This window comes from Syngnathoides biaculeatus, chromosome 4, assembly GCF_019802595.1.
Source record: "Syngnathoides biaculeatus isolate LvHL_M chromosome 4, ASM1980259v1, whole genome shotgun sequence".
NCBI classification, from domain to species: domain Eukaryota; kingdom Metazoa; phylum Chordata; class Actinopteri; order Syngnathiformes; family Syngnathidae; genus Syngnathoides; species Syngnathoides biaculeatus.
The window spans coordinates 22,708,824-22,732,983 of NC_084643.1; the positions used below are offsets into that span (position 1 = coordinate 22,708,824).

At 40.7% G+C, this 24,160-nt stretch overlaps 1 protein-coding gene across 1 annotated transcript in view; it reads left to right on the forward strand.

Moving 5' to 3' along the window:
- The first annotated feature begins 143 nt into the window (after window positions 1–143).
- The window catches only part of si:dkey-91m11.5 (PH_BCR_vertebrate and RhoGAP_Bcr domain-containing protein), a 34,049-nt gene continuing 10,032 nt past the window's right edge, over window positions 144–24,160 (forward strand). Inside the window, exons 1-8 of the mRNA XM_061816654.1 lie at window positions 144–1,836; window positions 16,691–16,860; window positions 19,487–19,591; window positions 19,830–20,015; window positions 22,738–22,845; window positions 23,059–23,119; window positions 23,214–23,266; window positions 23,348–23,488. Of these exons, the coding sequence (XP_061672638.1) occupies window positions 501–1,836; window positions 16,691–16,860; window positions 19,487–19,591; window positions 19,830–20,015; window positions 22,738–22,845; window positions 23,059–23,119; window positions 23,214–23,266; window positions 23,348–23,488 (2,160 nt within the window). The 5' untranslated portion in view covers window positions 144–500. The remainder of the gene's footprint in view (window positions 1,837–16,690; window positions 16,861–19,486; window positions 19,592–19,829; window positions 20,016–22,737; window positions 22,846–23,058; window positions 23,120–23,213; window positions 23,267–23,347; window positions 23,489–24,160) is intronic.

Sequence of the window (24,160 nt, forward strand, 5' to 3'; positions counted from 1 at the left end):
CGGAAACTGCTAATGTGTTTTCACTATTCTCATGAGATAGACACCTATTGTTAAGAAAAGTCCCTTTTGCATGATGGCTCTTTTTGAAATTGACGTGTGACTGTGTACGCAGTATGTAATCCTAATTCACCGACAGATGCCCCGCCTCTTCTGCTGCGGCTGCTCTTCGACGAAGAGCCAAAACACCAGAGCGAGTCAGTCTGACAGCAAACGCACAGGCAGAGGAGCTCACAAGAATCAAAAGGAAAGAAGACAAGGAGAACTCCATATTTCCTGGATTTACCACAAGGATGGGAAAAAAAGATGGCCAGATGTTGTTTTGCGTGGGTCTGTGAGTAAAAACTCAGTAGCTTGTCCTGACTGTCAAGTGGATCTTCTCATTCCCCCTACTTTCCGCAGCAACATGGCGGTTTTAAGACATACAAAGTTCGGTTCACCATATTCGTTCCAGGTATTTTTGTATGTAGTTTTTTTGTGACTAGTATTTGTCTGGAATAACAATGGTTGAACCAGTAGGGTTTGTGGAGGCTTGGAGAGCTCAGTTTCCAGAATCTGATCCGCCGTGCATGGAGTTGAACTCGAAGGGAGATATTGAAGAGGAGCTGGACAAATGCAAGACATCCATCAAACATTTGGAGAAGGAAGTAAACAAAGAGCGGTTTAGGATGATATACCTGCAGACTCTTCTTGCAAAAGAGAAGAAATCTTATGATGGCCAGCGATGGGGGTTTAAAAGGATTCCTCAGACAAGCGATGAAAACCTTATGAGTGGTCCAGACAGCCAGAAGCCTCACAAAGAGGAAGTGTCAATGGTGCAGCTGCAGAAAGCACCTGGAAAGATGGAAAAGTGGAAATCACAATCAGAGGCCGAGATAGAGGGTGGCAAACTGCAGGGCGGGGAGACGCCTATATGCCAAGAGCTCGAAATTGCTGAGTTCCCAGTGGGACCAGGTTCAGTGGCGGCACTCAGATCTAACTTCGAACGCATCAGGAGAGCCAACTCTCAGACAGCCGAAGATGGTAAAGGGTTGTCAGTGACGGGAGGACCACACAAACCCTTCTATGTCAACATGGAGTACCATTACGAGAGAGGACTGGTCAAAGTTAACGACAGGGAGGTCTCAGAAAAGATCAGCACGCTTGGCAGTCAGGCCATGCAGATGGAACGCAAGAGATCTCTTTATTCGGTACCAGGGAATCTGTCAGCCAACACAGGAGACATAAACAAGTCTGTTGAGCGGGGCCGGTCAACTGATGGGAACTGCAGTTATAACGGGTCATATGACGATCCAGAGTTTACAGATCACTTCCTGAAAGACAGTGTGACCCCTTCCACTGGAGGAAAGTCTGAGCCAGTGCCAACTGAGTGCCAACCATACACTAGTGTGTATGTTGGGGGGATGATGCCTGAGGGGGACACTCGAGTGGTCCACATTCGAGACCACAGCATTGAGGAGACCGCGCACCTAACATGGCCTCGGCGCTCTTGCTCACCTGGCAGCTTTGACGACGACGGAGGAGAGGGTTACACTCCAGATTGCAGCTCCAATGAGAATTTGACATCCAGCGAAGAGGACTTCTCCTCTGGCCAGTCCAGTTATGTTTCTCACAGTCCCACAGCCTATCAGATGTTCAGGGACAAAAGTCGGTCACCTTCTCAGCAGTCGTTTGACAGCAGCAGCCCACCCATGCCCCTCTCCCAAAAGCTTCTGAAGCAACAGGTGGGAGTGAGTGACCAGATCAGAGGACATCAAGCAGGCCAGCCTTGGCCCAGTGATGGCGAATCCACCACATCCAGCAGGACCTCCCACGACAACAGTGTTCAAGGCGATCTGGGTAAGTCTGCAAGACATTGTCTGTGGATTTTCTCTTAAAATAATTGTTCATGAGTCTGGTTAGGTGTTGACTTTGAAGTGGGAAGCATATTTAGTTACTGAAGTGGCTGTTCAAAATGGACCACTAAATACCACCCCGTTAGACCAGTGGTTCTCAACCAGAATGCCATGTCACATTAGTGTGCCATGAGAGCTCTTCTTTTGGGCTGTGGGAAATTATCACATTTCATTTAATTGTTCAAAATATTATGTACAAGAAATAATCTGTCTTTGTTCACCTATCTATAACGCCTCATAAAGACAGACAGAACAAACAATTGCTCTTCACTGTGATGATAGAATGTGTGTAATTGACTTGTGTATCCACTTTTTGGGACACTTTAGTTTTGTGATGTGCCATGAGATTTTTCAAATGTCAAATATTTGCCTTGGCTCAGTAAAGGTTGGGAATCACTGCAGTGGACAATAGAACCACGTGATTTCTCTTAGCACGATAGTATTATATATTAATATATAATTTCATTTGTAAAAGTTTTTGAATAAAATTAATCAAAGATGCCTGTTGTCTACAATAGATATATAAAACGTCCTCCCCCAAAAAATATGCAGTATGAATGAAGGCAATATGTCTAGGCAATATTTTTCTTTTTTTTTTTTTTGCTGCCTTTTTCTTGCATTTTTCAGAGATGAACGCTGTCTCAATTATTAACATACATTACCTGACACAGAAATGCTGCACATATGTATTTTCTTTTTAGATGTGAAAATAACCTCCTTCTCATGGATACAAATATGTGCCTTTTACCAAAATACGCCCCCTGTATATAAACAAAATAATTTTGGATGTCATGAAATGAGCTGTCAGAATGCGTGGCTTGGATGGGTTCGTCCATGTCTGTTGTCAAAAAGTGATACCACATACCTCGAGTTAAAATCTTCAAACCTCCAAATAAGTTACTGCTTTTGCAAGGTATTAATGGGCATGGTGTTTTTGGCATTGCTTAGAATGGCTAACTCTGTGACTGCCTTCCACCTTGCTCCTTTTTTGTTAATCTTAAAACAATGTGATGATTCCGCTTACTTTCTCTGTTCCATTTTGAAAAGAGTGTTCAGAAAAGTCACTAAAAATAGAACAAGGGAAGCTGAAAAAACATTAATAATCAATGAACACAAATAAATTGATTAAAACAATTACTTATCTGCCCTAAGTAGCAATAATAGTTATGACAATTTTTTGAAAATCCCATTTTATTTTTCTATTTAATCTGTTTTTGAACCTGCAGAAATTGTTCAAAAGGGACCAGATAGAAGCAAAATGACACCACACATTAAGTGGATGCCAGTAAATCTTTACACATTATCAGTAGACCAAATGATTATAAATTCAGATTCTGTTCCTCGTTTCAAAGATAACAGGTGCAGCAATTAATCCTTGCCTTGAGGCCCCATTGGAGGGGAACACAGGCCCTGGCAAGAATGTGTAGCTTAAGTACTAAAGAGTACATTCAAGTTTCTCTAGTGAAAGGCCTCTGTTCTCATTGACTGGCCTATGAGGTTATATTGGTGTCTAAAATGCACCTGCAATCTCTTCAATGAAATTACAGCCCAGCACACCAGATCCAGGCCTAAATGTTTTCTGGTTAGGATTATTAGTCGGTTTATTTTGAACCCATGTGGAGTAGGAAAATATAATGAGATAACTGATATGACCTACTAAATCTAGGCTGTTTGATGAAATGCATATTTTTCACTTGGTAATGAGCAGTAAGACGCATTTCCCCAAAGCCTGTTAATGAATGTTAATTCTTTTCAGCTTTAATCAGCTTTTGCTCAACACAAACTAACCTTGGAAAATGTTGTTTTTTTTAGAAGGTTATAGCATGCAAAAAGATGCACTGATTGACATGAAGCATTGATCACTGGCAGCAATCAACATTTTTTTTTTAGTCGATTTTGCCCCCTTCTGCTTGTAGCCCACAGAGCTTGAAAACTCTCAGAGAAAGGCCACAACAGAGGCAGCCCCTGCCCTGAGGCTTTCCAGTCATTTCAGCCTCGCCCAGTGTTTTTGTGTCAGCAGATATCACTGTTGTTGTCCTTGGTACCGAGTCATTTACTTAAAGAGGTTTGTCTAGCGTGATAAATGAAGGGAGTCTCTTTTGTCATAAGTGGTGGGTAGGGAAAAGCCCAGACTACTGATTCAAAAAAGGGGATTGAGTGGCTTAAAACGTGTCACACGGCTTCCAATCGAAATGCTGGCCATCAGTGTTTCCTGTTGTTATGCGTGAACACAATAGTAGAGTCTGTCATTTTGAACAAGTATTGACATGGTAACAATATAACAGTGTTAAGTGGGATAAGGAGAGTGGTTTGGCCAACTTCGGAATGTCATGGAGAGGAGTCAGGAGATACATAAGGACTTTTATTGTAGTAGCTTTGTAATGCTCCACATATCAGGGTTAAAGCCAAACATTCTGCAAAGAGGGATTGCAGTACAGAAAATTGTTTGCCTCTGCAGCTCAAAAATCATCCAGTGCGTGTTGGATTAGGAAAACGCACAGAATGTGTTGTTATATAACGTGATCCAGTCCAAAGCTCCTTGACACAAAGCATGTGACAAACAGACAGATCGTGTGTGATATAATCGGCATGAAATGTAAGTTAGAACGCCTCTGGGACGATTGCAGTGTACAAGATATTCAATCTGGGTCTGTGTACTTCCCCATTCTTATTTGTCACTCTGCTGCAAATATGACTTTGGAAAAAGCTAACATGTTATTTCTCCCTGGCAAACCCATTTGAATTCATACTTTAAAACCAATACAATAAATGTAACCTAGTATTGTACAATGAAGGAACTTTGGATCAGCGTAGTCAAGACTTGGCCCCATCGAGCCTGCCCACGGTCGCTGACTGTCTCTTGCAAGGTTCCATTCAGCCATTCATTTTCTTGTGCTTATCCAGTGTCAAGTCGCGTGGGCAGCACCTTAAGCACGAAGCCCACACTTTCCTCTCCCCAGCCACTTCATCCAGGACTTTCTAGGGGGATCATAAGGCATTGCCAAGACAGCCGAGAGACGTAGTCTCTCCAGCGAGTCCTGGGTTGTCCTTGAGGACTTCTCTGTGTGGAACTTGCCTGGAACACCTCACCTCACCAAGAAGCCGTACAGTGGCCATCATAACTGGATGCCTTAAGCCACCTCATCGAGCTCGACTCAGATCCTCTCCTAGATGAGTGAGTTTTTCACCCTGTCGCTAAGGGAGACCAACGTGACACTGAAGAAGAAACTCATTTTGGGTGTTTCTAAAATTTTGTTCTTTCAGTCATGACACACAGATCGTGACCATAGGTCAATCGCAGAGCAATCACTAAATTGGCATAGCTCCTTCTTTACCACAACAGACTGATGCAAGGGTCCACATCAATATAGAGGCTTCATCAAATCCGCTTGTCAATTCACCATTCCATTCTTACCATAGTCCTGAACAAGACCGCAAGACACTCCTCCACTTGAGGCAGTATCTCTTCCTCGTGCCAGAGAGGGCACTCCATCCTTTTCTGACTGAGGACCATGGCCTCAGATTTGGGGATGCCGATTCTCATCTCAACCACTTCATACTTGCTTACATGCTGCGAACTCCTCCAATTAGAGTTGGAAATCATGACCTGGTGAAGTCATCAGAACCACGTCATCTGCAAAAAGCAAAAATGTAATACTAATTTCACCAAACCGGACCCCATCATTGGCTTGGCTGTGCCTAAAAGGTCTGTCCATCAGGGTAATGAACAGAATCCGTGACAAAGGGTCCAACCATTACTGGAAACAAATCCAATTTACTGCTAGTAATGCAGACCAAATTCTGACACCAGACCTACAATGACTGAACAACCTTTATTAAGGGGTCCAGTTCCCTATACTCCCCAAGGAACACCCCGAAGTACATGGTCAAATGCCTTCTCCAAATCCACAAAACACATGCACACAGTTGGATAAACCCTATGCACCCTCGAGAAACCCGCAAGGTTGTTTAAAATGAAATGTAAAATAAGGATGTCGGTTTTATTTTGAAAGTGGTGCTTTTAAAAAATAAAAATAAAAAATGACTCTTGCTATAGGGAATAATGTCACGGTTGTTTTGTATTGCATTGTATTTGTGCAGGGTTCCAGTGTCTGGGTGGTAGAAACCAGCACAAACGAGCATTGTGTTTCAAAGCAATGACTTGTGTCCTTGCGTTAGCACCATTCTCACCATTGGGTGAGGAAAGAAGGAAATTTGTCACGATAATGATTTGGAAGTCTCATCAAAGTGATGCACCAGATGAACATGTTTCTGGGGCAATGGTGACTGGTGTTTTAATGTATATGGCGAGATTAAAAATATATATGTAAATGAAATATGACTGGGCGGCACGGTTGGAGCAGCTGTAAAGCGTTGGCCTCACAGTTCTGAGGACCAGGGATCAATCCCGGCTCCGCCTGTGTGGAATTTGCATGTTCTCCCTGTGCCAGTGTGGGTTTCCTCCAGGCACTCCAGTTTCCTCCCACATCCCAAAACCATGCAGCATTAATTGGACTCTCTAAATTGCCCCCATTTGTGATTGTGAGTGCAACTGATGTCTGTCTCCATGTGTCCTGGGATTGGTTGGCAACCAGTTCAGAGTGTACCCTGCCTCCTGCCCTTTGACAGCTGGGATAGACTCCAGCACTCCCATGACCCTTGTGAGGATAAGCGGCTATGAAAATGGATGAATGGATGGATGAAATATGACTGCTTGTAATTTTTATTCAGCCAGTCCCACAGTGGGGAAATGTTCTATAATTTGTTTCGTCTTCAAACGAAACTTGAAAAAAAAACTAACATTCATGTATCCTCATTGTAACGATATAGACCCTGTATACCGTTCTACCCAAGTAACAGCTTATCAAAAAGAATACAATTTACTGCTTGATAAAAATATCTTCAGTTGGTATTGATCACAGTTGAGCACATGATGGGATGGCCCTCGCCAACTGTTCCAATGTTTCACGTGGCCCCTCGAGAAAAGGAATTGCTAATGTGTTGCTTAAATCCATTACGTCTCACTTTTTCCTGAAGGCACCATGTGGCTTGTGTGCCACACCACCTGAAAAACAGTCTTTTATAGCCGTGCCTTCAGTTAGTAACATGTTTTCTTTTCTAACTTTGTCGCCAGCAAGTTGGGGCAGCCCTGATTACATCACTGAGACATCATTTGTGTTGGTTTGAATTGGTGTTAGGACAGCCCACCTTCTGGCCTTTTCCAAGAGTGTTCTGCTGCACTGAGTGTTTTCTCTGATCCTGTGGAGGTGTGGTTAAAAGTTCCAGTGGACTTTTGAGTGCTTTATTTGTCCAAAAGCTATTTCCATGGAACCATAGCTGAGAGGTTTTACACTAATCTCCGATGTTTTTGCACAGGCAGAACAGTCCTTGTGACTTACCTGACCTTAATGTGTAAAAGCAGTGGCGTCTCCCTGCTAAAGCACATCACCTTATTTGACACCGAGTGTGTTAAATCTTCATGCTACTGTGCTCATTGGGCAGTGCCCTTGTCCAAAGGAGACTTAGTGCTGCTGTAACGGCACAGCTGTTTCATGTGATCCTTGTATAATGAATTACCAGATGTCTGGATTGACTTTCTGATGTTGTAATAACATTTGTATCTGGATTAAGATTTGGGCAAGGAGTTGGTCGAGGCACACTTTCAATAAACTGATCTTTGTTGTGGTTAGGAACTTGCAGAGAGTAGCTACAAAGCCTTATTGTTCTTTTCATTTTATTGTAAAAAATTACGGCTAAAATCTATTTCACCCTGAAAAAAAATGCTACCTTCAGCTCATTGTTAATGAGCTTTGTACGCTTACCTAGTAAGAAGAGCATTATGTTGGTTATTAGGCAATGCCTCATAAACTGGACTGCAGTCGTGATGCTTGCCTATTTGAGATTGTCAAGGGTTTTCGTGTGTATACATGTGCACTTTTTAGTCAATGCATGCTAATCATCTGTTTTACTGTCTGTAATCCTGAGACACCTTTTTTTCTTGTCTGTGAGAATAAAAATGCTTGTTGTCTCCTGGTTTCTGGCTATCTGGGCCAATTGTCAATCTTGACTATAGACATAGTTTGGATTAGCTAGGGGCACTTCAAGGAGGCCAGCTCTCTAGTGGGTCTATTTTGCCATAATTAATCATCATCATGGCTCTTAAATGCCAGTGGCAAAATTTTATGTATAGCGGCTTGAAGAAGCGTCTGGATGTGAATTGAAATTGATGGGATGTGGCTCAATTGTGATTGTGGGAATACTGAGGCAAGCACTTACATTCATGCCATTGTGTGTCAGTATTTTGTAACTAATTACCTCTGCCAAGTGTAAATGTACAAATGTGAGAGTTTGCTGTTGTTTGGTAATGCATAGGATTACTCAAAATTATGTAGATTTCCGTGAGACCTTGTTAATCGGGAGCACATGTGCTTAGCAGGAAACCATAATATTAATGAAAATATGGTTGTATTTCTGTATTTTTTTATACCTATCCCCTATTACTTGCTGAAAGAAATAGTTATTAATTGTTTTTTTTGCTCACGCTGAAGAAAGTTTTGCTGAGATCTTTTGGGATTTTTGGTGCTATAAAATAATACTATATGTTTGTGAGTTGAGGAGTTTCATTTCGACAAAAATAGTGTTTTGCCTTTCTCTTGTGGCATCTTGGGGCAGTTACGAACCTTTTTTTAGAGGTAGTCAATTACCCGCAAAATTTCCTTATTTGCTCCAGGGCTTTGGCCCCATAGCTGGGGTTCCCTGTAAAATAATTAATTTTCACTTTTTTCAGTTTGAATTAAGGGAACCATTTCTCTTACCATCGAACATCTTAAATCATTCACCATGAACATCTTAAATCATTCACCATGAACCCTACATGAGCTAATTACTGTTACAGACAGACAAGACAAAAATGCGATTATGCCCCCCCCCACTTTTTGTACTATTTACAGTCCTACTGGTACAATCACATCATCCTACCTATACCTCACTTTAATTTCTTTGCTTATTTTCATGATTTAATTCCAGTATTTTATGTTGTGCCAGGAGTTGACTGGAGTAGTAGTTTTGCATGTCTGCCATACACTCGGGAGGTTCTCTGTGTGCAAGACACATCAGTATGCAGTGATGGAGCTGCTGTCAATATAGGAATTTACAAGAGGGTTTTTTTTTTTAGATGGTGAGCATTGGGGATTCCCTTATCTGTATTTTGTGCTTAGCCCGTACCCTACAGTCCTGTGCTGTAATGGGAAACAATGAATCAAGCCTCTGTCAAAGTTGAAGAATTTGTATTAAAAAAAAAAAAAAAGATGAGCGGAGGGTGCCAAAGTTGGAAAAGTCTCACATCATCAGAAAAGTTGCAATTTAATTTTCTGTGTTTGGAGAATTACATGTTATCAATATGATTAGTTGCACAGATTGGGTTAATTTTAAATTTTATTTATCAATATATTCCTCCCCGTTGTAAATTCAGTCATCAGGGAAAAAAAGAAGATCTGGACCAGGCAACAATCCTATAAATCCTAACCTGAGAAAAAGACCCCAAACCTTCTGCGCACCCTGGGTTATAACATCATCTCTCAGCCCTAAGGCTAGTGTTCGTGACGTCACACTGCTCATCGCCTTCGGTGCTACGGGTGTTTGCATGATGTCTGCGGGTTACTCTAAATGCTTGAATTGTTTGTTAGTACTATCAAGCTCAGGATTACAGCCCTCAAGTCCTTCTTTGGAATTTAAGATTGGTGACCATCATATCTCAGTACTCATGCGTTTCTCGGAGGGTTTTAGCGTGATTTTCCGCTTAATAGCACTGTTGCAATGCTCATTTGTTTCAAACGTAACCTGGATTGCATCTTTCCAACAAGTTGTTACAATTTCTATTTTTGTGACACACTGGTTCTAAAGCCCAATTTGTTAAGAATGTGTTTATGCTTCTCAAAATAATATGCCTTCAAACTAAAAACTCCACGTCTTATCCAATTCCTAAACTGTTATTCATGGTGTACTGTGAATTGATGTATTAATCAGTATTTCAACTTCTTCATTTTTTACAAAGTCTAGGTTCGTCAGCCATGACTGTCACTGCTTGTTTATGAAGGCTCTGTTTTGGCCTCAGTGCAGAATGTGGCACTACTTGCTTTTTCAGTCTGTTTTTGAGCTACAGTAGTTGATATTTCTGGTCAAATTCAGGGTTGTTAATATTTGAGGACTCTCAAGGTAGCCCAGACAAACCTATGATTGTACCAATATATCAGCACCTAACGTGTAGTGGTCACGGAAGCTATAGAATGCAGCCTCTCCTTTTCGTAGAGTAAACTTTAGCCCACCGACGGAAGTGATGGTCGCGATCGTGGTCAGAGTAAGATACACCTGTTAGTTTCTCTGTGCACTGTGCAGCCCACACTAGCCAAAAGCCAGGAGTCCATCATGACAGGAGGTCTGACACCGGCAGCTGCTCTCACACTAAAATCTATGAATGGGCTGTTTGTGCTGCTTATTTGGAAACATAAAACAAAACAAAATGTTAAGAACCAGACAAGCATGTGCTCACTAGTTCACCCACTTAGTTTGTTTAGTCAAACACTTTGCTGTAGATGCAGTAACTGGGGAAAAAAAGAAATCTTTGGCCTGTGTATGAGTTTGCGGACCTCCCCTGGCACTGTGGTCCTTCCTCGTGCTCAGCCTCAGCGTCTCTGGTCCTGCAGTCACAGTTCCCGTCCTAGGTCACACTCAAAGGGCTCTCTGTGCTTCTGGCTGGCAAGCAAATACTAATGGAATGTCTCAGCTGCTCGCAGGGTGTGGGGGGAAATGGATAATGAAACATTAAGTGTGCTATGAGTTCACCTCTCTCACAACAGACAACCTGACCTGTGGGGCTTGTTACATTACTAGTCTACACAATTTGTTTTAAACAAATATAAAGCCTGTCTGTGTAAGGTTACAAGGAAACAGAAGGGGAAGAATCAAGCAAAGGCAAACTCTTACTTTGCCAACAGCTAACAAACAGAACTAATAACCTACAAAGCGTGAGCAATAAGTCAGATGGAATTCAGTTGTGGCTTTTTCATTGTTTAATGTTTCACAATCACTCACATCACCTCAAAGTAAGTCCTGCTCTTATAAAAGTATGTCATTCTGTCTTTTTAGGGATCAATGTTACTGTTATGTCTACTTTTGTGATGTATACATCTTAGATGTGAATGCAACGGAAACCAGTTCAGGGTGTCCTCAGGTGTAGAAAGTTGGTAAATGGATGGATGACTGTATTTTAATAAATACATTTTCTCTTCAAAATCACAAACACCACATTTTTTTGTATTTTAAGTTAATGCTGCATAACCCTCTAGTCGTACTTGGCAGACCTCCCCAGGCAACCATACCAACTTCCCTTTCCATTTACTATAATAGTCAATTTGCTTTTAGTGTATTGTGTTTTTTTATTTTTTTAAATTTGTTTCTACACAAGTTGTTTTTACAGATTGGAGCTAGTGGGCTTTGATTATTGCTGTTATGAAATACATTACAGGCAGTGGTCTCACCACCCTGAGCTATTTCGACACACTGATTAGTAGGTGCGCCTGGCTGGGCGGCCCAGTTCTAACCGATACTGTTCACTGACTGGCACTAATTTTAGGCTGGCCTAGAGCAGATGAGAGGCGCATGCGGTGGACCTCGCTGATTCCCAAGGCCGTGTGACTTAAAAACCTCCATCCTACACACGGATCTTTTGGGTAATATTTTTACAGTTTGCTACATCCCACAGAGGACTATTGCGTTTATAGATCCTCCAGATTCATGGCAAGCTACAGGCCTACTCCATTTTTTGTCAGTTACCATTTGACTACATTTGGTATACATTAAACAGTTCGTAAAATCAGTTGGACTTTAATGCCTTCTTGGGCTCTGGAAAAGCATTTTCATGCCTGACAAAATGATTCAGGTGACATGGGTGTATTCACAATTTGGGTTATGTTGGGAGTTGACTTGTTCACGCTGTGGTATCTTGAGTACTTTTTTTGTTTTGTTTTGTAAAGTTATTAACAATGAATCCTGGTCAGCCACAAAAAAGGTCTGTCTGGATGTAGCTCGACTTTGTGTAGCCTATCTCGTGTTTCTCTTCAGGACACAAAATAGCAAGAAATAACCTTTTTTTTTTTTTGGACACAATTTCTTCAAGGCCTGAAAAACAACAAATTCCACAAAATCTGCAGAATTTTCAAAAGTTCATACATCATTTTTTTATACTGCCTGTCCTCATGCAGGTAGCAGGTGAGCAAGAACCTATGTCAGCAGCACCAAGGGTTTAGGGTACAGGGTACAACCTTGACGAGTCGCCACCCAATCACAGCCAATATAGACAAACAATCATTTATGCTTCATAACAGTCACACCTATGATCAATTTAGTCAACAGTTAGCCTAACATGCATGTTTAAGGAATGTGGGAGGAAGCCATAGCTGTTGGACAAAAAGCACTCAAACGCAAGGAGAACATACTACAGTGAGGCCAGAGCTGAGGTCTGAACTGTGAACCTCAAAACTCTCAGTTAGACCAGCTCAGCACTAGTGTGAATGCTGCCCTTCTAAACAATCACAATTTTATTAATTCATTATAATCCCCATCCCTAGTACATACCCTTACAAACAATTGTTCTGTATCATTTATGTTTATTGTCCTTCATATTTTTTAATCACGCAAGTAAAATATTAGAAAAACCTTTCTTAAAATGAAGTCATGCAATTCTATTCAATAATGAACAGCGGAATTTGAGTGTATTCTTTTGAGTTATTGACCTTCACATGGGCTACTATGATGAACCTTTGTAGAGTTGGGATGGCCTGCATGACCTCAGACAATTTCACCCAACAGGTCACTGTGAAGTGCATCAGAGACAAAGCTCTGAGTGTTCTACTTGAACCACCATTAGTCAAAGTTACAAACATTTGATGTTCCATGCCTTCCCTTTCTCTTTGCCCTTGTGGCTGCTACAGTTTCCCATGTGACTACAAAGTTCAGTGGAGCATCCCATTCGCTGGAGCCATAATGTGTTGTTGAACATTTAACATCTCACACCTAATGTTACTTTTTTTCCCCCCAAAGTGGTAATCCATCCCTCCAGATGACAACAATATTTACGCAGGAACATTCTGTACCATCTCCCCTCATTCATTTACTGGATTTTTTTTTTGTTTGTTTTTATTCTGTTTGATTTTATTTTTTTTAATCCTTCAACTTTTCACCAAATTCAATTCACATCCTTTCTGAGCTGATTCAATCACTCTTATCAAGTTTTTTTAATTATGTTTCAATGCATGCAAGAGAAGCGGGAGCCCCTCCCTGAGGTATGAACACTACACTTACTGATCAATGACTTGTCAGTCCACTGGCCTCGGCCTTTTCCCAGAAGGCATGCAGGGAATGATGGCTGCCACTATTCTCCCTGCTGAATGAATCAATAAACCTCTTTGCTGAGTTTCATACTGGTTAAATCCTATTTGATCGAGATTGGCTTCTATCCAAAATAGGTAATGGTGATGTTTTTTAGTTTCAACTCACCATTGCGTTTGTGAGGTGTATGTATCAGCTGTGTATTTTATCAGTGTCAGTGTTCACTTTTGATCCAAATGCTGAAGGATGATCTTTGACTTGTTGGCATGGCAAAATAAAACCAAATGATTATGTGTGAGACTGAATCGCTGGTTTTGTAACAGTCTCAGATGTACATCTGTCACTGGCTGCTGCCGTAGTTTATCTGCACGGATTAGGATTAGGGATTTGATGTCTTTGCTTTGTCATCAATATCATAACCAAAAATTATGCCTTTTATTTCTTTTTTCCCCACATGCGTAAGAAAGCAGCACTGTTTTCTGATGACTGATCCATTTCCAGAAAAAAAGATGGGAACTTGAGGCATTGCTTTAGCATTGGCATTTTATTCATGGCATATTCAAGGTGTAAGTGTAGGGAAAAAACAGCAGTCTGAATAATTGGCACAAAAAGGCCTGGAATAATGTGAAAGAAATTACAGTACTGTATTGTGAAATTCTTGAAAAACACAAAATTACAGAGTTCAGGCAAAGTCCGACGCAAATACAGCTTCGCGTTGATCCACAACTGGTGGGCTCAGCACTTATGTAAGGTCATTAGAGAGTATTTATGACAGCTTTATTGCACGGTTGAAATCATTTTGAGCTGCTTTAGGAAGAGACAGGGAGGACATGGAACCCTCTATCCAGCTACAGGATGTTTTGTGATACTTTCACTGCAGAGTGGAATCTGGGAAATGATTTATTCACTGTGATATCTAATATGCATCAATCAGCATTGAGAAATGTAGTCATGAAGAAACTAACATGTTTTTCCAGATTGAAAACAAAATTCCTCCGCGATGAATAAGTACATTAAACAGAGTTGCGAAATTCAAGGCCCAAGAAACAGATCTGGCTTGCCACATCTTTGGCCTGAGAATCAGCAAATTGTGTGCATCAACTTCCATAGTCCTTGGTAATATCTATGACAAACTATGAATTGTCATATTGGATATATATATATATATATATATATATATATATGTATGTTGAGCGGTGAGCATAACTGCCTCAGTTCCAAGGTCCTGAGTTCAAACCTGGCTCCGCCTGTGTGGAGTTTTCATGTTCTCCCCATGCTTGTGTGGGTTTTTTTCCAGGTACTCCGGTTTCCTCCCTCATTTACAAAAGCATGCATAGTATGCTGATTGAAGACTGTACATTTTCCAGTTTGAATATGAGTGCAGAGATTGTTTATATGTGCCCTGTTATTGCTGGCGACCAGTTTTGGGTGCACTCCACCTCGTGTACAGAGAAAATTGAGTTTGGCGCCAGTGCACCCATGGCCTTGGGAGGATAAATGGGTTGGAAAATGGATGGATCAATGGATGGAATAATATTGAGATATTGCAAGCATTTGGGGGTTTTACAGTAAGTTGAAATAGTTGATTCTGTCCCTGACTTCTGATTTCAAAACTAGCTATCCACCAATTTGTTGTGTATATGTAATAATATGATGAGGCGATTAAACCTTTATAAAGTATCACAGTCATAAGGGCCCTCTGAGAGAAAGCGTAACTACAGTATGGCCTGCAACAAAATGAGTTTGACAGCCCTGAAAGAAAAGAGCCTTCTAAAGGTAAGTGACTTATAATAACAATATAGAAGGGAAAGACAAATGGATTCAGGGAAACAAAACGAAACTCTTCTACCTTCCTCTAAAATCTTGTCTTTCCAAATTAAATTACATGATGTTGTGTATTGGACTACCCTGTGGACACAAATATTGAGAGAGACACTTTTAATTATTCATACGAGGCAAAGTTAAACTTTGAAAAGTCTCAGTTAGCTGTACGGTTAGTATTGTACAATATAGAGCGCATGCTCTAGGTGAGAGCTGAGCCTGCTTATAAAAAGATGACCTTGTGCAAAAGGCCTGTTTCCCTTTGATGTTGAAGAGGAATTGCTGAATTTCCTGGAGAGAGCTACCCCAGGCACCCCTCAATCGCAAAATAGCTATTCTTATCATGACCACAAATTAAAAAATCTTTGATCTCCCTTTTCTCACACTGTCACATTCAAACGACTAAAGTTTATTAACCCTACCACATCAAAACAGACATTTACTCTCTTTGTGGTCCTACTGTATTTAAATGTACCCACTTCCTTGGTGTGGTACAGTATCTATAACAGGTCAGAATGTATAGGATTTGAGGGTGCTGATTGAGAGAGGATGTGTTATTCATCCCCTGATGTATAATCTCGCTGGAGCACAGAGTGGCCTTTCGCACAGGACTTCCCCTGTGTGCTAAAGGTAGCTGTTTGGCCGGTCCTCATCTCTTCCTCACACAGTCAATTCACGTCTCTCCCTTCTCGATTGGGTCCTCTCTGTTTCTTGGAGTCCTTTGTCACAGAGCCGCTGTGTTAAATGCGCCTGGTTTCCCCGGCTTCTCCATGGTGACTCAGCTTTATCCTCTCACTTTCCGGAATCCTCTTTCCTGTTTTCAAGATTTTTTTTTTTTAGTTTCTCTTTACAAACCTTTCACCACTGTGGTAGATGCATGCTTAGATAATTTTCTTTGCTTCTTGAGTCGAGATCCTCACTCACAGATGTAAATCCCATTTATGACAAAGATGTTGATAATTCTGATAAGTTAATCAAGGACCTCTGGCAGTAATTGCAGAATGCAATGCCTGTTGATTTTCTTCTTCCTGGTGTTGTAAACATTGGCAATCACAATGTCCAATGTTTGGGTACGGGTTACCATACGATTTACAGTATTTGGGAATTGCTTTTCTTGCATGTGATCACTATCAGCTTGTGTCTTTTCTAGGTTTCATTTTAAAATTATTTTAGCAAATGAGTGAAAAATGTAATGGGGTCTGAATACTTTCCGTAACAAGTGTAAGTGAGTTGAGAACCAATTCTTATTTGGAATGATGACTGGGCTAAAAGGCAGCATAAGAAACAGTTGTATTAGATTGTGGTACAATGGGTTTACCTCATCACCCTTTGCTTTTGTTAAAAAACGTTAAACTGTTTTGATAGCTACAGAATGAGGTGAAATAAAACATTCACAATGACTACTCTTGTATAACAGCACGTTTCTGTTTGTATAACTACATAAGATGCACAATTACATTGTTATTTTCTACTAAACGGCAGACATCATGGCAATTTGTCCAAAAATTTTACAGGTCTGATTATTTAAAAACAACTCATGGTTGATAGCTGTTATTGCTACATGGCTTATATTTGGTTTTTGTGTTTGACAGATAACGAGAGACCGGCGTCATTTAGTTATGAACTGGAAAACTCTGAGGAGCAATCTTGTCACGATGCTGTGTCCCTCACGGGCTCTCCTCCCTCCTCGCCACAGCTCCATTCGAAAAGTCAATGCAGCCAAGACACCCAGTCATCTGGTTCCCTGGAGTCTACGCTATCGGTAATGTTACTGTGCTGAGCTTATCTTATATAAGATTTATTGGCCTGTACTGTTGCTGCTGTTTAAAGGTCATAGTGCAAAGGCTAAAAAAAAAAAATCTTTATATCTGTATAACTCCTTTACGAACCATAATTGGCAATTTGAGGTGATACAGCAGTTCAATCGATAAATGTAAATTGTAATGTTTCATTTGCGTTTTGAATGTAGCGTCTCGGCATCTTCAGCTATCGTTGGCTGTTTTCAGCTGTAACGTAATGAATGACACACCCACTGGTCATTCATTAGTACACACAATTTCACAAGGTTTTGTAATGTGGCAGCTAATTCTACTAATGTCCTGGGCAGTAATAAGAGAAGAGCGTCTTAAGAATTACAAGCAATAAAATAGCAATAAATGATCCTCGAGAGCCACTTGTGGGGAGGAGCCACACGTCTGTGGCTGTTGTCAACCAAGTACGAGTAACTTTTAAACTGGTGCCTTTTTTTTTTTTTTAAACATTTAGCAGTATGCATTGGATACGCAGGCATAGTTAAAGCCACACTGAAACCAGCTGCGGTGACCCGGACACCCCGGCTGCCATTGTAATGTGGAAAAAGGAATATACAGGCAAAGAACTTATTTGCAAGTGCTATGACTATGCTATTGATAGTGATGATGTCGTGGACATTTATTAAAACCATTTGGAGTTGCAGTTTAAGACAAATTGTCATGCTGTTTACCTGTCATGTACAGCTGACTGCCTGCTCATGACTCATAACAACAGCCTGTTGGAGCAAATACACATATACAGTGGAAACTCGATATAATGTATTAATTGGGGCAGGGGGTCATCTGATCTAGCCGTTTGTCTGTTACCTTGAAGCACTTTTTGTTTTAGGCCATATGCACCCATATTACTGCACAGTACTTGAATCTTTTTATTCTGATGTTTTTTTTAAATTGAAAAATCAGTCAGTCAGAGTGAATTTTTTAAGTGAAGTGACAGAAAAGCAGGAATTCATAGTAGATGAGCATGCGAAGTGAAGGAAACATGACTGAGGGGCACACCACTGAGCAGACCGATACATAGTGAGTGGAATCTGTGAAGGTTGTACCAAGGCAACTGGATTCTTCTTGTTTATTGTAGATTTTGGTAAAACATTTTGGTTTTGCAGTAATAAAAAATGATCAAGGCAAAAACAGGACAGGCAGACCGTTGACAAGTCGTGGAATATAAGTACTATAACTTAATATTTATAATGCACACCCATGTTTGACACAGACTTAGTGTACTTCAGGAAACCATAACACCAGCACTCTACTAAGTGAAAAAGACCAAAGTAGTGAACAAGACCATTAAGGAGGCATTTTGCAGAGTGTCCCACTCATGACAGATGATAACTTGGACCTCACGTAATTCTCAGAGCTGTGTAACCACTATGTTGCACATCGGGGGTAGTAAAAAAATATACTACCACCAACCTGCTGCTTATCCCAGTTGACTTTGGCATAGCAAGCACAGGGAGAACATGCATGCTTTGCACAGGAAAGCCAGAGCTTGAATGCGAACAACGAGCCTCTGAACTGTGAGGTGGAATGCTGATCATTTGGGGATTTGGCGTGATTGTGAGTGTTCATGGGAAGACAGTTGTTTGTCCTGTTTAACTAGTCCAAGGTGTAAAGTACCCCCTTTGCTTGCCAAAAGTCAAATCGAACTCTACTAGGATTAGCTCCTGCTCACTCACCACCAACCCTAATAAGACAAGCACTATGGCAAATGGATGGATGTTGGGACTTTCATGTCCCATTAGGGGTTACTTACATGATTTGTTTTGTCACCGTTTTTACATCGGATTCCATTCCTGACGCAACCCACCTATTGTTTAATTCAGGTTTGGGACCGACATTGTGTATTTGGGACACTGACCCAGGCTGTTTATACGAAAGGCCGCAGCATGTAGCACTACGCTAACAGTGCATTGTGTATCATGTCACATTATCCAAAACTGAAACTTATGAAATGACTCATAATTAGCTTTATACTTACTGGTTATAGTCTTCCTGACCCCTCAGCTGTGGACAGCGAGATGGTTATTTGTTATTAAAGTGTAATTGAGCAGCTAAAGTGTTCAACATGCATGCCCAAGCCAGATGAGAGGGCTTCTCAGTATAAAACAGAATGTTGCGCACACAGCAATCACAGCGTGGGCAAACAGATGTTTGAGAGAGAGAGAGCTGGTTCCCCTCCTCGTTTCTGTGTTTATCCCGTATGCGTAGTGTTTTTGTATTCTGAAATGTACTCTTGGTGGTCTTCAACACCGTTGGGGGAAATGTTATGGCTGAGCTTGTCACGTCAACATGATAGCCTGCACTGAAGATGACTGATGTCCTTGACCTATTGAAATAATAAGTCCAAGTCTAGAACCAGATTTATCTTCTTTAAGATACCGCAAGTGTCTGACAGAGAAGCTCTGGAATGTTAAAACTGTACAGAATATAATAAAATATGCTCTGTCCTTAATCTTACAACAATATTTGTATCCACATGTGTGCGCTCATGTAATAACACTTTGCACATCCGTCAACAGGAGACTGCTGTATCCTAATATGACTGCTTTCTCTCGGTCATGTCCATGTTTGTGTCAGGTTGAGCTGGATCAGGAAAAAGGTGTGGAGATGAGGAAGTGGGTTCTGTCCGGAATCCTGGCCAGTGAGGAGACCTACCTCAGCCATCTCGAAGCACTTTTAATTGTATGTTCAACACACACTTTTTCTTCCCTTGTGAACTTCTGACATTTGTCAGAGATAATGGTCATGTTGTGTGTGGCTGGAATGGGTAACCAAATAGATTTGGCTTTTTTTTTAAATTTGGTTATCCTCGTGTACCAGATTTTTTTTGTTTGCAGAATTTCTCAATAGCTAGTTATTTAAATCCGAAAATCTTGGTTTAGTAGAGTTCATTAGTAATCTTGTTTTGTTTTTTTTGAAGCCCATGAAGCCTCTCAAGGCCGCTGCCACAACATCGCAACCAATGCTGACCATCCAGCAGATAGAGACGATTTTCTTTAAAGTGCCAGAGCTCCATGAGATCCATAAAGACTTTTACGACGCTCTGCTTCCTCGTGTACAAGACTGGAGTTACCAGCAGTGTGTGGGAGACCTCTTCCAGAGACTGGTATGAGCTCATTTTAAGATTCATTAACTTCCGCTTAATGCGCTGTGAATTAGTGTTAAGTTTAAAAGATTAGAGAAGTTTAGAAATTAACCATTTCATGCATTATGCATATCAGCATGGAGAAAATAATCAGGTAAAACATGTTTTGACACATTAGTCAAAACTTGTTTTTCTGCTTCTTATGACAACGGAGAGCCATCAGCTAAAAAAGACGTAAAGAAGTCTGAAACTATACATTACTTTCTCAATGAGTCAATATACCTTAAATACAGTTGCCATTTTGCAGAGCACTTCCTTTGAATGTTATCATTGGAAGAACACATGTGAGTAGACTGCCTGGAGTTATTTCTCTGCCCCATAAAAGCATCGCCTCACCTCATGACACACATAAAGGAGAACAAAAGGTTCCATAGGAGGTTGGAGGAGAAGAGCTTGTTAGATGTTGGCATAAGATAAAAAACACATTCACGCATGGACTTATATACAGTATACACACGTGACAAATCACTTAGACTCCCTGACTTGCCTCGCATTCTCTTCCAAGTGTTATGCCGAGGCAAGTTGTGACACAACAACTTAGCGTGGTTGCCATCTATCTGTTGTTAGAGGCAAAACAGGTTTATTTTTATAACTTTATTTCAAAAGGAAAAAATCCACACGGCTTCATACTCGATCCACAACGTAAAGTAAGTTTCTTTCGGCTTGTCCCTTTCGGGGTCGCCACAGTGTGTCATCTCAGATGAACGCACATATGTTTGGCACAATTTTTACGCCGGATGCCCTTCCTGACGCAACCCTTCTCAGGGAGTGGAGGCCCCAGTGGGATACGAACCCACAACCCCTGGTTTATCAAACCAGTGCTCTACCCACTGAGCTACAGGGCCTCTTATACTCGATCCACAAAGTATTTAACTTTAATATGTGTCATCTACATAGCTATTATAGTCAAAATGAAAGTTTTGCAAAATTTGACCCAAGGGTATCATACACAGACTGAATAGAGGGGTCCAAAAACTGATCCTTGAGGGACTCCATTGGTCATTGCCATTTGTTGAGATTGAGCACTTTTGATGATTACAAAGTAGCTCCTTTCCTCCAGATAGGACCAGAACCATTTGAGGACCATTCCATTTAGTCCTACCCACGTTTCCCACCTGTTCAAACCTACCATATAGAAGTTCGCACTGAGATCCAACAAGACCAAAAGTGATACCTTTCCTGAGTCAGTATTCAACCTTACACTACATCATTTAGCACTTATATTAGAGCAGATGATGAGTTCAGAAACCTGATTGAAATTTTTCAAAAAGTCTATTGGAATTCAAGAAATTGCGGAGTTGATTAAAAATAACTTTTTCAACAATCTTGACTATGAAAGGGAGATTTGAGTTTGCTAACATGGTATCGTACAGTGCACTGTTTTTTAGAAGAGGCTTAACAGCAGCTACCGGCACTTTAAGAGCTTTACGAAACTGGCCAGACTAAAGTGAGCAATTGCACAAGTTAAATTACTGGCAGTCATCAAAAGATACTTTTTAGAAATACTGTACATTTGTTTTCCCAATAAATGAATAAACATGATACTGTAACAAATAAATTGATTATTTGAAGAAAATATCAAATGTTCACCATTGAATAATGATGGGAGCAGTCTCTTATTTACTTATTGTTCCTTTCGATGGACCCGAGGATGCCATTATCACTAACAAATGTCTCTTTTTGTTTTTCCTGAGTTTCTCCCAATGTTTCTGTCACCACCCGCTGCTGTTTTACTTGATGGACCTGTTGAACATCTTTATTTAGTAGTTAATAATTTGTTGATTACTAGATTATGTTTATGCACTAGTTCTGACTTGATTTTCCATCTTCTCTCAACTTCATTATTACCCCCTGGCAAGCCAGACAGTTCTCTGGTTTTCACAATTGTCAGTCACATCTTCTCATACATTTACTCACATGACACATGCGTGGACTTTTTTTCCTCAACAGTACCAGACCCAGAGGTAAATAAAAGATGAAATGTTTTCTCATATTCATCTTTTCATTTCAGAACCCAGATGTTTTCAGTCCCTTTCCTGATGCCAGAACCCAGTTGTTTTCAGTGTACAACACAAATAAAATAAGTTATTTTGATTTTCTAATACATTTGGAAGGAACTGTATCTCACCGTGGGAAAAAAAAACATGCTTATTCATTACACCACATCACTTCCACCATGTCGGGGCACATACTATTGTTGAAATGACTAATTACTAAATAACTAAATCGAGTTCAGAGCAACACCTGGGCCTGGTGGATGGATCACATCATCTGTCTCTTTGGTTGAGGCACCGCTCACTCTGGAAGAGGGTCAGCCTGAACTCAACAGATTACAAGACCCCTTGCCATTGCGCTAATATTTATCGTTCCCTGCAATTTAAAGCATATTTTCCTTTGTTTGCATTGTAACATGGCTTTCGTGAGAATACACAGGTGTTGAGCCACTATTGATTGAACACATCACCAGTTGATCCCATATTGATTTGATCAGATACCCCTGATCAACAAGCTTTTATTTTGACCACAACTTCCTGAAAAATGATCTTTCAAATAAGGAGTGACTGACAACCACAATCACTGCAGTAATTACAGTAATTAATCACCTACAGCAATTGTTTGGTTAAATCCAGGTAATAATTTTGCTTTAGCGGGAATAAATTTTTTTTTTCCTCATGTCCTGTAGGCCAGCCAGCTCGGGGTTTACCGGGCCTTTGTGGATAACTATAAGGTTGCTGTGGCGACTGCAGACAAGTGTTGCCAGGCAAACACACAGTTTGCACAGATATCTGAGGTATGTAGTAATACTACACACAGCTGGAATCACAGGAGTTGAGCATTTGATGTGGTGCAGCAGCCCAGGACAGGTGATGACAGGGCAGTTTTTAGTGCTCCTCGCAGTATAAAGAGCCACAAAAGCGCTTTGTGGGGGCACCGACTGTTTTAATTGCACAATGCCGTGTCGCACTTGCACTTATGTGATTGTGTAATTGTTTCTTCCTGACAGAATCTCAAGGTCAAAAGCACAAAGGACAGCAAAGACCAGTCAGCGAAGAAATCCCTGGAGAGTGAGTGCTGAGCGGAACAGCTGGACTCGCATAACTCAGTTTTCGTACTAGTGCTTGAATCATGACCACTTTTAACCTGACTCCATCTCTTTAGCTCTTCTTTACAAGCCTGTGGACCGGGTGACACGCAGCACACTCGTTCTGCATGTAAGTCAGCCTGAGCCTTATGTTACCTGCATGAATCTGGAATAAAATTGGCAGGTTTTTTTTTTTTTGTGTTTGTTTTAGGACTTACTGAAGCACACTCCCTCGAGCCACCTTGACTATCCACTGTTACAGGATGCCCTGCGCATCTCACAGAACTTCCTCTCCAGCATTAATGAAGAAATCACCCCTCGCAGGCATTCAATGACTATAAAGAAGGGAGAGGTCAGCTTTATCACCTAACATAATCATGAATAAGAAATGTAAAAAGATATGTACTATAAAGTAGTTCTATTGAGTAATCCATTACAACCAGCATCACGTTACATAATGTTAATACAAAATAGAAACTAAATAAATATTGTGAGACGGATTGGGGGTGTATTTTATACACTCATTGGCTAGATCCAATAAGTAACTAAGAATGTATAAATGACATTGCTTGGAATATTAGGTACACTTAGTTCCTTTACGTATATTCCTACATACCAAGTACATCAATAGATCTTTAGCAATATTAAGGAAATTTCCAAGGTTGAGAATTAATAATCAAGAGATCAGAGATTCTGGTTTTGAATAAATGCTCACGCCGTTCTGTTTCTTTAAGCGCGCCTCTGAACGCCTTTTAATTGTGCAAGTGTCCAGCAGGTATAGCTACAAATTCGGTTGGTTGCATTAATTTCATTAAACCCAAACAAATACAGCTTGTTCACACACCTTGCTACTTTTCCTGATTTGATGGTTTATAAAGCACTGGTGCAACCAGCTACTCCTGAAGCCCACTCCATTTTTTACCTAGCTGACTTTCCATCAGACCTGTTTGTGTTCACCTTGTATGATTAAAAAAAAAACGGTCACATGTCAGTATACCATGGAAAATAGTCTTTGCAAAAGGTA